At 38.2% G+C, this 16,679-nt stretch overlaps 2 protein-coding genes across 4 annotated transcripts in view; both read left to right on the forward strand.

The window, feature by feature from the left end:
- ldhbb (lactate dehydrogenase Bb) overlaps positions 1 to 16,445 on the forward strand; it is a 55,851-nt gene extending 39,406 nt beyond the window's left edge. The window contains exons 1-8 of one of the 3 annotated variants that reach the window (XM_059334728.1): positions 10,605 to 10,755; positions 11,904 to 12,040; positions 12,627 to 12,744; positions 13,309 to 13,482; positions 13,571 to 13,744; positions 13,821 to 13,938; positions 15,034 to 15,157; positions 15,824 to 16,445. In XM_059334728.1, coding sequence (XP_059190711.1) covers positions 10,701 to 10,755; positions 11,904 to 12,040; positions 12,627 to 12,744; positions 13,309 to 13,482; positions 13,571 to 13,744; positions 13,821 to 13,938; positions 15,034 to 15,157; positions 15,824 to 15,991 — 1,068 coding nt within the window. In that variant the 5' untranslated portion in view covers positions 10,605 to 10,700 and the 3' untranslated portion in view covers positions 15,992 to 16,445. Of the gene's footprint in view, positions 1 to 10,604; positions 10,756 to 11,903; positions 12,041 to 12,626; positions 12,745 to 13,308; positions 13,483 to 13,570; positions 13,745 to 13,820; positions 13,939 to 15,033; positions 15,158 to 15,823 lie in introns of those variants that run through there. The other 2 variants (XM_059334729.1, XM_059334727.1) reach the window with 2 other exon arrangements.
- tmpob (thymopoietin b) lies at positions 886 to 5,366 on the forward strand. Its single transcript, XM_059334730.1, has 6 exons — positions 886 to 2,035; positions 2,163 to 2,280; positions 3,127 to 3,279; positions 3,492 to 3,601; positions 3,688 to 3,788; positions 4,112 to 5,366. The coding sequence occupies exons 1-6, from the start codon at positions 1,805 to 1,807 to the stop codon at positions 4,500 to 4,502; spliced, it is 1,104 nt and encodes a 367-aa protein (XP_059190713.1). The 5' UTR covers positions 886 to 1,804; the 3' UTR covers positions 4,503 to 5,366.
- Positions 16,446 to 16,679: the final 234 nt, after the last annotated feature.

A 16,679-nucleotide genomic window follows, 5' to 3' on the forward strand; every position in this document is an offset into this window, starting at 1 on the left:
TATTGAACGATAAGTCGATATAGTAATTATTGTGACAGGCCTACATCCCCTTGGACTTTGACAAACTGGGATAAACTTTTTACTCTATTTTACAGACAAAATAGTTAATCAAGAAAATAATCTGCAGATTAATCAACAATGAAAATAATCATTAGTTATAGTCCGAAGAACTGGAAGAAGGTGATTGTTGTGTCAGCCTTGCTTTCCTGTTTTGTTGTCTTGGTGATAGACCTTGATAGAATTGTACTTTTTACATATGAGTCCAAACACTTTTGTGCAGGCACAACTAGCGGTTAGGTCAAGGTTGAAAAGGTTGTTGCTCCTCATCAATGGAACAGCCTCTACAAAGTCAGATCACATCTCTTAAAAACATCATTTTTCTTTGGCTTTTTGGCCGTTTTTTTCTGGCTCTTTTGTACATTTTATTTCGTAGTTTATACACTAATTTGTTCTTTTTTCTCTTTCCTGTTTTATTCATCCGATAAATAACTTCTTAGCCATATAACATAATACTACTGGCTTTTGTACTCATATTGGTTTTTAACCAATATTAATTTTCATTTTATTGCTTTGGATAAAAGCAACACACTTTCATCATTACAATCAAACAATATAAATAATATCATAAGTGATGTGTAAATTAATTAGTTTTGGATTACTCCTTGGGCTTGAAACTAATTCTGCAATCTTTGTTTTTATCTTCTTTTTAAAAAATATATTTTTTTAACATGACATAATATTTAATAAAGGGGATATCTTGACAAGTAAGCTTCTAATATCTCCTGCACTATAGTCACATTTTTGTTAAATTATTTTTGTCTTTTGCATGTATAGACTATGTCTAGCCTTTATATACAAAAATGTTAACTAATAAATTAATATTGAACATGAAACCTAAAATAAGACCTAACCCATGTTTCTTTTTGAATAATGTGGGTCATACTGCCCTCTTCTGTTGGAGAGGCAGACTTCATCTAAATTACTTTAACATTCACTCACTGCCACATTATGTAATATAAAGATACACTGGTGAACCTTCAGTTATTGTAAATAACTACAGGCTTAACCATTTATTAATGCGACAGACACGCTGCAGGGACACAAATTGTCGCTGTACAAACGAGACGTGTACCAGCTGTTAAATCGCCATTAACGTTGTCCTCTCATCACTCTATGCAACTCAATGGAATTATTCTAACTCGCATTTGTTCACCCATTAAAAACGGGTGTGTCATTAGCGCCAGAAATGTGAAATACTATCGTAAATATGGTTGGCGGGATTATTGTAAAGCCGTTATCGAAAACACACGGCCTGCTGTTTCTTTGTGGCGGCGGCCTGCAAACGGTCCATTCATAGACAGCCAATCAGAGCGGAGCTTACTGGGACCTTCTAACCAATAGCGGGGCTGGTTTTTGTTTGGGCCCTGTTGCCACCGCGGACAGACAGAAGCAAGTGGACCGGTTTGAAGCTAAGCTAATTCAATCACATTACAGCTGGTTAATTTTTATTTTTTGCATTGTTTTTTTGACTAACGCAGGCGCGTATCTGTAAGCAAAAAATCAAAGCTACCTGTGAATAATTCATCCACTAGGCTAGGAAGCAAAACTAAGCATTTATTTTGGTAAAGAGTTTCTGCGCTGCTAGCTAAATTGGCGGCGGTTAGGCGCCAGTAGTGTTTGACAACAGCGCTATTCAGTCACGTTCCCGGTGTTGTTGTTTGTAGCTGCCGAGTGTGTGAACCAGCTAATTTCCGTTAGCGGCAATAATAAAAGAAAGCAGACCTTACGAAATTAAGAGTTAAGCATGGCAGAATTCCTCGAAGATCCGTCGGTTCTCACGAAAGATAAGCTGAAGAATGAGCTTACAGCCAACAATGTGCCACTTCCCAGCGGAGAGCATAAAAAAGAAGTGTACGTGCAGCTGTATCTGAAAAACTTAACCATACTGAACAACAAGAAGAGTCCGCCTGCAGACACCTTCTCCAGCGACGAAGAGTTACCTGCTCCCGTGGTGTCCAACAAAAGATCTGGAAGAGTAAGTTCTGCTTAATTTTTTTTTTATTAATTGCTGATGTGATGCGTAGTTTGTCTTGATTCACTGATAGAACAAGCGGTTTAAGTTGTGAATTGTTATATCATATACAATTTAAATATTTCTGCAGAAAGCTACTAAAAAGACAGACAAGCCCAGCACAGAGGAAGTGGAGGTGACAGATCTCACTGATGAAGACTTAAAACAGCAGCTGGCAAAACATGGTGTGGAAACAGGACCCATTGTCGGTGAGTTCCTACAAGCCTTTCTCAAGACTTTTGTGTAAAAACGTTTCCAACACGAGAAATACAATTACATTTAAAGTTTACATTTATAGAAAGACATGAGATTAAAAAATGTAATTAAGTCACAAAGTCATAAAGCATTTCACATAGAAAACAAATGTATTGTCCAGGTCTCATAAAAGTATGTATTTTGTTTGATTTAGCAGTATCATCTTTCTTAACGGGAACCCAGATCTGTTATACTGAGCAGTATGTTAACGGAGTCTGAAAAGACAGGACCAATGTGTTTGTGACGCTAAACATGACTCATCTTGAACAACAATAACGAAACAAAAAAAAGGCTCAAACTCATCTACTGCCAACTTTGTAATGACTTATACACTTTCCAGAGCAACTCATCAACACATAGGGTATGATTTAGGTGCACAAACAATAACTCCAGAACAAAAAAAACATTTCAAAAGATGGGTCCATTTATTTTCCTTTCTGTGTGTGTGTGTGTGTGTGTGTGTGTGTGTGTGTGTGTGTGGTTGAACTGGTTTGGCTACCCCCGGTCCCTATTGGCAAACATGATAAATATCACTTAGAAAACCAAGGGGGTGTCAACAGTGTAAATAACTAGGGGTGTGAAAAACTGAGGTATGTCAATAATTATACAGTGCATCATGTCATAAAAAGACATGGTAAACATACACTTAAATAAAACACATATGATTATATGATAAACTAAGTGAATAGCTCCTACATACCTAATAGAACAAGAATGTATAAATCCTTTACAAGTAAAATGCATTGTGTTATGTGTCTTTAATCCTTCTTTTTCTTTTTTTTTTTGGAAACTCCATTCAGCCACCACCCGTAAGTTGTATGAGAAGAAGCTTCAGAAGCTTTTGGACCAGCCGCCCGCTGAAGCTGAAGCTCCAGAGGTCACAGTGATCCCCAAGGCAGACAGTAACCAGAATGGCAACACAAATTCTGACCAGTACAGTGACAAGGAAGATGGTGAGCTCTGACCTCACACTTTCTGTGAGCTTTTTTTAAAGTACACATTACTTATCAAGATGAATAGCAATGCCTGAAAATGTCAGTAATGCAGGCATGTTGATAAACCTGCTTCATGCAACAGTGCCCTGATTAAATGTTTGGAAGACACTGATTACTGTACTGATATCGTCATGTGTTATTGTTGTGTTAACGTTGCTTGCGTTTTTTAGAGGAGATCGCGGCCCCTGAACCAGAACCAGTTCCTGTGGTCGATAAACCTGTGAGGAGCAGAGGGAAAACTCCAGTTACCACCAGAACCAGCAGCAGACGACAAACCAACGTGAGGCACTATTTGCCATTTCCAATCTTACTTAAAGTTTTATGTTTGAGGTTTGCATTGACATTGATTTTGTATTACACTGACAGGTGGTGGAGGAGATTATAACTGAAGAAACCCCTAAAAAGGCCAGTGAGAGTGTTGTGGAAGATATCCTTGCCAATGAAATAAGCACACCAACAGGCATGAGGTAACAAGCATATGAACTGCAAAATATTAACCAAAATGTAAGCCTAAAAGTTAAACACAAAAGAACAACCTTTACCTTTAACCCCCCCCCCCCCTCATTAAAGCTGTCACTTTTAATGCCAGACCATCTTTGAAAGCACACAGGCGACTTTAGTGTCAGAAGTGACAGATGTCTCCATGATTACTGAGCAAACATAAACTGCTGAAGAAAAACACAAGATATGGTTGAATACTTAGAAAGAAATAATCTAGAAAGATAATCTTGGGTTGAAATATTTTTGTGTGTAGGCTTAAAGTCTTTTTTTGTTATTTTATTTGGCTCAGTGCGACCTGCAGGCGTCCGATCAGAGGGGCAGCTGGACGGCCATTAAAACAAAGTGAATACTGGCTTGATGAGTCACGTCTGCAGCACAGCGTCCACACTGAGACCCGCTCATACTCTGAGTCTTTCTCCAGAGTGGGTAGTGGTTCCGTCTCTTCAAGCAAAGCGCCAGCCCGACGAGGCTTCCTGTCTCTTTTGCTCAAGCTCCTGCTCCTTGTTGTGGTGGGTGGTTCTCTCTTTTATGCCTACCAGAACCTGGATGCAGATCACATCAACACCGTCAAAGGCCTCCTGGACAACATCATCATCCCCATTCAGGGCGCCGTGAACGACGCAGCCACCTACCTGGGCATCGGTAGCAGCATCGGTGCCACGGAGAGCGCCGGCAAGTAAAGACCCTCAGTCTCTCGCCATGCCCACGCCACCTCCCTGTCGCCTGCCACAGCACACCTCAACTCAAGCAGTAAACTCACTCTTTTCTTCCCTCACATGGTTGGACAAAGGTTACAGATGTAATTGCATCGAGAAACGTTCTCCTCTTTGGACTCAGATTTCCTCTCCCGACGAGAGGACGCAGTAGCTTCTGGATAACACTGTTACGTGGCTGTCAAAAGAGACTCATTTTAATGTTGATTTTAATCTGTGAATTGTTTGTGTCTTTGTGTGTATTTAACCCTTGTATGTAGAAAGGAGTGCAGAATGAGGAGGCCAGTTTATCCATGCATGGTTGTAGTTTTTGAAGGTCATACTGTAGTTTCTAACTCTCTGTGCCAGGTGTTTTTCTGACGGTGAAGTGCCTGGACACTGTAAGCACGTAGTGCCCTCCCATTTTCAAACGCAAAGCAGTGCTTCTACTAATACCAGAATGTGACATGTGTTTCTGTATGAATTTCAAATTTTGCTCTGTAGCTATAGAGTTAGGTAGAGTGATTCATTATTTCTATGGTGCTCAGGTCGATTCAGCTCAAACTTTTCGATGTGGTCTGTGCTGGGAGGAGACACAGTGTAATCAGGTTTCATCACTGAATGAGGAAAATCCGCCCATGTTCAGGTAGAGGTATAAACAGTTTTTTTTCAGTGGCTGATCACGGCTTGAATCATTGTATATGATTACCACTAAAATGATGATTCTGATCAATCTGTATTATTATGATTTTCACAGTTAATGCATTGAGGAAGATAATTACCTTTTGCGATCTTGTCTTTGAATCCTCATAAATTTACACAATTCCAAATAAAATAGCTTTTTAGTATTGATTATCTACCACTTATTTGACAATTCCTCCTTCAGGAAACGAAAGATGCAGTGTTCGATCATAGATTATTGATTTTCCAGCCCTGCCAGTGTGCCCATTTGAGTTTACATGCTTTGGGTTTTAGTGCGCTGTTGTGCTTTTTTTGTTCTGTTTTTATTAGATTTCTGATCCTTCAGTCCTTTATGCAGGATTGGCTGTTGCAGTGCACCCACATAGCCCACCTCACTGACTGCATGTGTCCAGACATGGCAGATCTGCAAAGAAGACATATGGACAAAGATAATTCTTTTGGGACAGTTAATCAATTTATTCTTGTAGGAACTCTTGATTAATTCTGCCTGAGCAAATTACCACAATAAAGAGACTTTTTGTTTCTTGGGAATGGGGTTGTTTACCCAGCGGGAGGGAGGAGGACACTGGAGGAGATGTTGGGGGTGTGAAGATTTCTGGGGCATCTTTGTTTCTATTTTGATATTTTTCTAAAAATGGCGTGTTCAACTTTTTATAGCACATTTTAAGGTAACATTTGAAAGCAATATGTAATACATGAAAGTGATACTGTATCTTAATTTGAACCTTGCTGACTTAACACAAGCGATTCATCGTCAGGCAGCTCTCCCACAATCGACAGAAACGACAAGGGGTTATGTGGGTAAGGATTTTTAATCTGTTTATTTATGATAATGTAGGCAGTGTATCATAAAATAAACGTGGCTGTTACCAGATTTTTTTTGTCTTCAGTCTGTACCTGTATTAAATCCCAATATTGGGATTAATAAAATGCTATATATAGAATAATTTCACCTCTTTACCTTGCTGTTTAAGTTAACGCATAGGGAAGTGAATCCAGCAAAAATATATTTTAGTCCCCTAAATAAATGCCAAATCTGGAAATCTGTCTAATCTACAAAGAAAATAAATTGAGTAGTCAGTGCAATTTATCTTAACATTAAGGATGGTTTTAATTAGGGCTGGGCAATATGGAGAAAAAACAACTTTTTTGACCATTTACTTTGATACTGATATTGTGATATGTACACAATTAAATTTTCGATAAGATAACCATTACGAATATGGATAAAATGACTAAGTGGGTTAAGGCAAATAACAGCACTCTGGTTAGTTCAGAAAATTACATCACTTTACTGTAATGCAGTAAACCAGAAACAGACAACACTTAAAATATATTCAAATTTGCCCAGCCCTAATTTTAATGAACATTTTCCTATCATGCAAATTTCTCTCATAACTTCTGTACACCTGAATGTGCAAGTTATCTAATGTGACAGCTTGACCAGGTTAGTCCCATCAGCACCCCGCTGTTCTCCCTGTTGGGGGTTAGAGAAGAAACTCAGAGGATTAGCAGCTCTGCTGTGCCTAGTGGGGATGTACCGGAATCTGAATACATCATTCAAAAAAGCACTAACAACATAATTTGATTGAAACATATTTTTTCCCTCCGAAGTTGCTTATTATTCAGGGAAAACATGTCTGCGTCAGCATTTATTTCATTTACATTTTTTTAATATGTATATACTTTTTTATTGATATTTAACATCAGACACAATCTTACATTTATTTCAAAAGCTTACATAGCTTTTATACAGACCTTAGAGGTATTTATGTATGTCAAAAATGCCGCATTTAAATATTAATGACAACAGAAAAGGAATAGTATAAAACAAAATATGGGGAGTGATCTCTCTTTACCTCATCATAGGTGTGTAAAAATAAAGTCTGGCCTATGGGGTGTTGCATAGTTAACCCAGCTTTCCCAGCGAGAAATTAATAAATCAAATTTGTAATTAATATATGCTGGGCTTGACTTTTTATAACAATTAAATTTGAAAATGCAGCATAAGCATGACTCATGACTGGTATGAACCACACCCACTTCTGGTCCTCTATCCGAATAGAAATGCAGAGACTGATCATTTTGTTGGATAGAAATGATAGAAAAAAAAATAAAAATAATGACTTCTCTGTTGATGTTATCTTGATGTGGACAGTATGACTGTCTGATTGTCAACAAATACTAATAATATGTATCAAACACAATGTCTGTCTTGTCTGTTTCCCCCACAGTTTTTCCCTGCAGTGCTCTAACATTGATTCTCCTGCTGGCTCAGTGGTGTCTGTGCTGGACTAATAAATGTAGCTCAGCAGTCAGTGTCAGTGTCTGTCCTGGAGCAGGTCCGTGGCCCCCAGCAGCCTCCTCGCTCTGCACCACCGGAGTCATTTTCATGTCATCTCGGCCAAAACACTGCAGTTGCTCTTTACTTAACTAGTGCAGAGAAGCTATGCACTTATTTGCAACTCCAGATGAAGTGTATGAAGAATACAGTTTCAAAATTTAGTTTACCCGTCAGATGTAGTTTAACACAGGGCCAAGGTGCAATGAAATGTATTCAAGGAGAGAATACGGTCGGCTCAGTTCAGAGAGCTAGACATATAAACAACGATATAAAACAAGATAAGGTGACAATAAAAAGTGATGAAATACAATATGGAATGAGGGTTGTGTGTAGAAGTAAATTTATCCAACAGTAATTCAAAAATGTAATGGAAAAAGGAAAGAGATTTAGGGTAATATAAGAATATAAATATACATATGATATGTGCGCAGCTCAATAGCAGCAGTTATGGTGCATTTTTATGTTTTCTATGCAAGTTTGCACATGTGCCAGATAAAACTAGCTTTCTTTGTCTTTACTATTTACCAGGATAGTATTTGTTGTTGTAGGTGCACCAGCTGACTGAGGTGACCCTTGGAGTGCCAAACTGAGACTTTGTAGGGGATGGAGAGGCTTAGTCAATTAAATCCAGTAGGCTGCAGCCGGACGGCACAACAGGAAGAGGAGCAGGCACACAGTGCAGCACGCCAAGGGTGAGTCTCACTCAAGAGTTGGAGAAAGGACAAGGAGTTGCACTCAAAGTTACTGGAGCTTCGAGACAACAGGTGAATAGCCATGATTTTCTTGAAGGGTAGACATATCTGCAGAATTTAGTTGGATTTCAGTTTGTGGTTTTTTGAACTGTGGTGACAGTAATGCTTTTCTTTATAAAGTGACAGCAACTGAATAGTTTTCTCTTCCTGCTCCCTGCAGATTTTAAGTTTTTTAATTCATATCAATATTACATCGATATCATCTTAGATTTTTGATATTTAATATCTTAAGTGTTTTCTTTTTCTGGTTTGAAGGGCTGCAGAACAGTAAAGTGATTTGATTTTTCTGAACTTACCACTCCTTTCTATTATTTGCCTTTACCCAGTTAATTAAAATTCTCATTGTGTAAACAGTTGTAAAAGCACAATAGTCAACCTTGCAATCAATATTAGTGGATCTTCACATGACTTTTTTCATCGTTAGCTGTGATAGCTTCCAAGTTGACTGTTTATCTCCAGGTACTCTGAGACAATCACCATCTGAACCTTTATTTAAAAAAATATTAAGATCAAGAAATGGTATACTAAAGATACATACATTCATAGACATTTGGTAAACATGTCTTTCTGGTAGGTTTTCATCATGCTGTTTTATCTGCATCCTTGTGGCGCATCAGATATTACCCAGATAGATGAAAAGGGAAGACCTTAATGTGTGTCTGTACAGTGAGCTGTCTGTGTTCAAGTTCAAGGGTGACTTAAACTTTCTCAGTTACATAAAAACACCTCTCATCTACAACTTCTGCATAAAGAAGCAAATTCTCTGCTGATACTCAGTTATCTTAATCATTCAAGTACCAACCATGTTTTTATCTTGTGTAATTAAAAGGTCATGAAACCTACTGTCCCCACTGTGACCTTGCAGGCTAAGCCCCCTCACTAACCGCTTGTTTACATGCTTTTGTACAATGCTTTCTCTTGGTAATCCGCAGCTAATGAATGGACAGTTTGCACTCTCAATGGGACTTTTTTCCTCTTCAGATATCGAAAATTGTGAGAGAGACGGCTACTTTTTTTCACATGCATTCACAATAATAATAGATGTTCACATTAACGTTAAGTTATTCAATATCAAGCAGCAATCTCTTTCACATAAATCAGTTAAGGAGAAAATGCAGTACCTCATGTAAGGTTGTCACAGTACCAGAACTTACTTTGATACAATATTAGTGTAAAAGACAATATTTAATACCTCTCCCAATACCAAGGCGAAAAAGGAAAAAAGCCCTTAGCACACAAAATAGGTTCTTTATATGAATGTATTTTTTATTAACAACCTACACACACTTTTTGTACAGAAGAAGTCACTGAACACAAAACAACACAGTTGATTTTCTTCCCTGTTTTTTCATCTGTGCAGCCTTGAGGTGAAAATTTTATTGTAGATCTGTTTTATATTCTTTTATAGCTTTGGTTAAGGTTGTCAAAAGTTTTGAAACTTCAATACTTTTTAAATACTAAACTACTTTTAAGTACTAAAGCCATAAAAAAAAACAGATAGGTAATCAGATTTCAACCCAAGAAAATAAACTGTTGGTTTGTTTTTGGTAACTTTTTTTGTAGAAGCACTTTCTGCACGGTTTTAATAAAGAAATTTGTCTGTGAAAGCTAATGCACGCCTTTAAATATGTTGGAGACAAGTGCATAGCAAGAAATATTTAATAACTTTCTTTTTGCATCTAGTAATGTTTTTTATTATAGTAACATTAACATTCTGGTATTATGACAACCTTAGGTTTGATACTAGTGAATGTAGATATCATATCATTTTTGAGAGATGTTTTGGGAGTATCGACACTTTTAAAAACCCCAGCCTTGTGTATAACAGTGTCTACAATCTGCTGCATAAAGTTAAAATAATTCCCAACGTGCAGTGCGCAGAAAACTCAGCAGATCATAAATAATTCAGGTTTCTGTCAGTGGCAACAGTGGCAGTAATATAGCTGTAATATAAGAATGAATTATACTCCACACATCTCAGAGAGGGAATTTAGTTAACATTATCTGTAAAAAAAAAAAAAAAAACTTCTTAAACTATATATGAAAGAAGTAGTTTATTCTTTAGAGACATCCTATTAGATGCAGGGTTAATGTTCATCTGTAGTTCAGATGCAGCAGATGGAGGCAGCGTTAAGGGATTACAGTAACTCCTTTAACAGTGTGCAGTCAAGTTCAGCATCAGATTATAGTGCTCCGTCCTCCATTTGGGGAGGAGGGTGGAGGGAGAGGAGCGGAGCCGGGCTCCTGAGTCACATGTGCTCTGTGCTGCCGCTGCAGCTGACCGGATACCTGCCTCAGCTGCACAGACAGAGACTGTGGGAGGTGTTGTGGATGCAGGAGGTACGCAGCTCTGAGAGAAACACACCTTAGGTATCCATTCACTGTGCCATGCTGATTACATGTTGGTATTTATACCTCGCAGCTCGGAGCATCGCCAAAAAATGCAAGTATTGCTGCTGTTTTTGTGCCTGGCCGCTTGTCATTTCAAGGTGAACACAGATAATGTGCAGGACAAAGCTCAGTCAGTGTGTTAATTTGTTTTTCTAATGGATCTAGATGACAGAGAAGTCATGCTTCCATTAGTGCGACTGAGATAAATGTCACTCTTAATTTTGTAATCCCTCTACACTCTGAATATATAAATATATATATATTCAATGTGACTGTGTCCTGAATGCAGTATTAATGAAGTTTGAGCACGCAGCCTGCTTTTAAGATGCAGGACGGTTTCCCTCAGTTGTGTACGTGCATAGTCAGAATAATCACTTTATTGCCAAGTAGATTGACTCATACAAGGAGGTGCACAGACAAGACACATAAATATAGAATACAAAAAAAAATCCAATAAAAATATATACAATGTGATTGTTTAAAATGAGAGACCTGAAATTGAACTGTTTGATCTGTTTTTTTATTGGTATTCAGTTCAATCTTCAGTTTGGTCAATAAAACAATGTTGGAAATGTTTTTTCTTTTATATTTTAAACATTCAATAAGTAGGGATGCACAGATTGTGAAATTCTTGTCAAAAATGTTTGAAATAGCTTTCTGGTCAATAATCTGTTCCAATATCAATGTTTTTTGTTGTTTATTTGTTCTTTGTTGTTATTTATTACAATTTTTGTTCCAGAAAAAGAAAAGACATTTGTTTTATTTGGCCAAAAAATAACCAACAAAACGTAACCAGCACAAAATAACAGCGACACACCAGATACACATCGCCTACTGCTATTAGTGAATAGCAGAGAATATCGGCCGGTACCGATGTTTGGCTGATATATCGCTGCATCCTTATCAACAAGCAATTTGTTGTTTTTTAGCCATATACTGAAGTATCTGATTTTTTCATTTGAAGTTAAATTGTGCAGCCCTAGCAGGAATGTGCAAAAATATAATCAAGTAGATGTGCAAAGTATTTGGAATAAAGAGAATGCATATGTAATGCATATAGACAGGTGTAATGTGTAGCATCTATTGGGGGGCTCAGGCCTTTTTTTTAAGAGACCGGGAGTGGTGTTTGTCACTTGTCTGCAGTAGACATGTTTCTGACCATGTTCCTTCCTCTCTTTTCTTTAATTTTACTCTCTTCAGCACTGACAATGGCCTCAATTCTGCAGAAGCTCATCACCCCGCTCTTCAGTGGCCCTCCTGAGCCCCCCAGGAACAAAGTGACAGTGGTGGGCGTGGGCCAGGTTGGCATGGCCTGTGCTATCAGCATCCTGCTCAGGGTAAGAGCTCACACTAGTTCAGCCCCTGCTCAGATTACCATCACGCCTGCTGGTGTCACAGGACAGGGTAATACCCAGGATCCTCCCAGACTGACACCGGATTATTACTGATCTCTTGGTGTCTGATCTTCACTGTCCTTGTTAAGGTGTGGTGACAGTTACAGAAAAAAATTATTTGAAACCAAAGCAGCTTTCTGTCTGCACAGAATAATAACAGCATTTTTAATTTAATTGAGACATTTTAACATCCATTATGCTGTATGCAAAGCAGGCCACTGTCTGCAAGTTTAAGTATTGCCACAGGATAGTTAAATAAGTAAATACAGATTCATGATCAGGTTGATTTGCACATCTTGTTTTATCTGAATTGAGTTTAAGAAAGTTTCAAATGTAAGTCTTCACTTTCACTCATTCAAAAAAAGGCATGCTTCAAAATGACTAGTGGGTCAGGTTTGTATCCAGAAACAGACTTCATGAACTTCTATTGAAGTTATTTCACCTGGGAACCCCACCTGCAAAATCAGATAGATTTGTGAATGAGTGTGTAGGGCAGCAGTGTGATTCTGAACGTCCCTGATGTGTGCAGGAGCTGGCTGATGAACTGGCCCTGGTGGATGTGATGGAGGACAAGCTCAAAGGAGAGATGATGGACCTGCTGCATGGCAGCCTCTTCCTCAAAACCGCAAAAATAGTTGCAAACAAAGGCAAGATCATGATGCATTCACAACTTCACAGATTGTCACATTTTTCTGTTGGGAAGTCGTTTCTTCAACTTCAGTGTGTCATTCATATTCATATTGGGAGGAGTGGTGGTGGAATATGAAGCAACTTAATTGCTTCCATTCACATAATAAGTAACAAATGGAGAAAAAATAGGTATAAATAAAGAACTCTACTGGTGTCACTTTAAGGGTACTGAAGCAATACAATACCTACAATACCCAGCCCTTACTGTGACTGAACCTTTTTTCTCCTTATTGTCATTAAGTGTCATTATATATATTACATAACATAGTTATGCAAAAAAAGTAAATAAATTAATACATAAAAAAAAACAATAACATAATACAATGTTTCAGTAACGAGAATATGTCAAAATACATTTAAATATATAAATAAATACACACATATATGCATATATACCTATATATACATATACACTAGCATAGCCTGATTCCTCCCAGCTGTTTTATTCTCTGTTTATCTAAAGATACCTGGCTTTAGATAGGAATCTGACCATTACAACAAATCTGCTCCTCCCTTCTCAGACTACTCTGTGACAGCAAACTCCCGAATCGTGGTGGTGACAGCCGGAGTCCGTCAGCAGGAGGGAGAGAGCCGGCTGAACCTCGTCCAGAGAAACGTCAACATCTTTAAACACATCGTCCCTCAGATTGTCAGATACAGCCCCGACTGCACCATCATTGTGGTCTCTAACCCAGGTACGGTCCAACACAGTTCTTCATTCAGTTAATCCTCTCTCACACACAGCATGTTCTTAATCATAATGCTAACAACTCTCCTCAACAGTGGATGTGCTCACTTATGTAACCTGGAAACTGAGCGGCCTTCCCCAGCACCGCGTCATCGGCAGCGGCACCAACTTGGACTCGGCACGCTTTCGCTTCCTGATGGCCGACAAACTGGGAATCCACCCCAGCAGCTTCAATGGCTGGATCCTGGGAGAGCATGGAGACACCAGTGGTGAGGAAGCCATCTGAGTGTTAATATGTTGATCGTGTGATGTGTGCACAGAGTTTGATTTTAACATGTGTTTCAGTGCCTGTGTGGAGTGGAACAAATGTTGCTGGTGTCAACCTGCAAACGTTAAACCCAGACATCGGCACTGACTCTGACGAGGAGAACTGGAAGGAAACACACAAGATGGTGGTGGACAGGTGAGTTCACTCGCTCACATTTCCTGGACTAATGTGATGTATTTAGGTTTTGTGTTTTTTATAAGACTTGTAGACTGGAATCATAATTCAATAATGTTGTTTAACACCTCTCCATGTAATCATACGGATATCCAGATTTAAAAAAAAATTAGAATCATCATTATCACAACATTAGCAATAGCACAGTAATTTTAAGTATGTGTAGTTTTCGGCAAGTTATAGGTTCTTGCTTACACTAAACATAATTTGTCTCAATGGTATCACACATTAGTTAAAGGGATAGATCAGATTTTTTGAAGTTGGATTGTATGAGGTTCTTAATATCTACGTTGGTCGGCATGCTCCCAGTTCTGAGAAGCGGGAGAAGTACTGGCACAGAAGTAAAGTACTAGAAAATAGCATTACCTTGCTGTCAGACAGTCCTTTTCTGACAGGAAACTGAAGCTGTTTTAACGATCTCTTCAAAGCCACCAGACTCCACTGGCAAAAACAGTAATTTTACCTTTTAGAACATGAGAGTTGCTGTTGTGAGGTAAAATTACAGTTTTTGTAAATGGAGTCTGGTGTCTTTGAGGAGAGCGGCTTCAGTTCCTGTCCATCCTGCCTGTTTCTCTAACTGGGAGAGTGCCGACCGCCATCTACTGTAGGTAATACACTGACTACTTGTCATACAACCTTGCTTCAAAAAATCCAAACCATCCCTTTAAACTTTTTAGGCTCTTATTTTTAACACTCGTACAATAGCAACAGAGCCAAAGTGATAAATATTGACAGTAATGTTATCCATACTGTCACCTGTATAAACTAATATTGTGTTGGTATGAGAATCAGACAGTGAAATAGTGAAGTCATCTTGTTTTTGAGGACAAGACATAAAGAAGTTCATTATGCATTCAGCACAGTCTCTCTGTCTCTGACTCTGTCACTGTCTCCCTGTCTCTTTCATCAGTGTAGAGGACAAAAACACTCCCAAAGTGTTATTGTGTCTTATCAGCTTGTTCACAGCACTTCTAGCCTGCTTTATTACCACTAAAATGAGCTAACTGCAACAAATCCAAACATTTAGCAGTCTGAAAACCGTCCTGTTCCTCTCAGCGCCTACGAGGTGATCAAACTGAAGGGTTACACCAACTGGGCCATCGGTCTGAGTGTGGCCGACCTGACGGAGAGCCTCATCAGGAACATGAGCAGGATCCATCCTGTGTCCACCATGGTGAAGGTAAAGGCAGCTCTCACACATTTTTTTAAATTAATAATCACTTTCTGAATGGTTTGCAACAGTGCATCCGGAAGAGTGTGTACATGTGCATAAAATGATTTATGTGTGTTTCATCATTTTTCTTTGTCCCTTATTTTATATAAATATAATATTATATATTATTATTATTTTACTAATTTACTTCGAGTAATATCAGTAATATTATAATACTGTTATACAGTAATATTTCAGTAATTTTACCCTGTTATTATTTTATTAAGCTCAGGACTATAACAAAAAATGATGATGTTATAATTGATGTAAATAAAAGGAAAAATGTATTATTTAAAAAAAAAAAGATTTTAAATATATATTTCAACTTCCTGTTTTACTCATTCAAGCACAATTTTCTGAAATCAGATTGAGCTTATTATTATTAATATTATTATTTTTATTTGATTTTTTTATTTTTTTTATTTTTTTTCCTGGGTGCCACAATTAAGACAGGTATTAAAAAACAAATTTAAGACTCAAATTGTGGCTTGCAAATCACTATTTCCTTTGCTTCAACCTTTTTTAAATTTTAGCACAAATAATTCACATTATTGCAGTTATTATTCTCTCTCTTTCTGTCTTTGAGATGCATGATCTCACACAGACAGTGAGGCTGTTGTTTGTTGTGCACAGGGCATGTACGGCATCAGTGACGAGGTGTACCTGAGTCTGCCCTGCGTGCTGAACAGCGGAGGCGTGGCCAGCGTGGTCAACATGACCCTGACAGACGACGAGGTGGCACAATTGCAGGCAAGCGCCGACACGCTGTGGGACATCCAGAAGGACCTGCAGGACATCTAACTGACCAGCAGGGGGCAATGTAGCTTCGCCCTCCTGACATGTCGTCACTCTGCAGTCACTAAACACCACACAGCTCCACCTCCCACAGCTTCACCTCACTGCCCTCTGTAGATTCACAGGCGTATGGGAGTTTAATCCCGTCAGATTTAGCTGTAGGTGTCAATTTGTGACTGAGTGAAATGCTGCTCTGACTCATTTGTCCTCAGCCGCGTTGCAGTGTGGGACCGTTTGTCACTTGTGTTGCTTTGGTGTGTAATAAAGCAAGTTTGTTGTTGCTTGAACAGTAAAGTGTATGTGTTTAGTTATTTATTAGTAAAAGGAGCGTCTAAAGCTGTGCAGAGACTGGTGCACTGAAGGTTTTATCTGCAAGTTCTTTATTTATTATTTTATCATGCAAGTAAAGACTAATTAATATCCAACATAAAGTAGTTCATAATTAGTTTTAAAAGTTTATTAAATAATAATATCAATAAAAAACAATAATGAATATTAAAAAATCATTTTTTTTATTTTACTGATGTTTGTTGTGCATTTCACCCTGCCCCCAGTGTAAAGAAATAAACTTCTACGAAAGCTTTTAGCTATTAAATTAAAAATTAATACAATTCCATTGAGACCATTTTTAGGTATGACATAATACTTTTGGAGGGAACTCAAAGGAGCAAAGTTGGGTGAGGACAAATTTCAC

This window comes from Centropristis striata, chromosome 6 (genome assembly GCF_030273125.1).
Source record: "Centropristis striata isolate RG_2023a ecotype Rhode Island chromosome 6, C.striata_1.0, whole genome shotgun sequence".
Taxonomy (NCBI): Eukaryota; Metazoa; Chordata; class Actinopteri; order Perciformes; family Serranidae; genus Centropristis; species Centropristis striata.

What these genes read in the sequence shown, in the direction of transcription:
- tmpob (XM_059334730.1), top strand. Translation starts at nt 1,805, where the DNA reads ATGGCAGAATTCCTCGAAGATCCGTCGGTTCTCACGAAAGATAAGCTG. An exon ending in GGAAACAGGACCCATTGTCG is followed by an intron (nt 2,281 to 3,126) that starts GTGAGTTCCTAC and finishes AACTCCATTCAG; the next exon opens with CCACCACCCGTAAGTTGTAT. An exon ending in GTACAGTGACAAGGAAGATG is followed by an intron (nt 3,280 to 3,491) that starts GTGAGCTCTGAC and finishes TGCGTTTTTTAG; the next exon opens with AGGAGATCGCGGCCCCTGAA.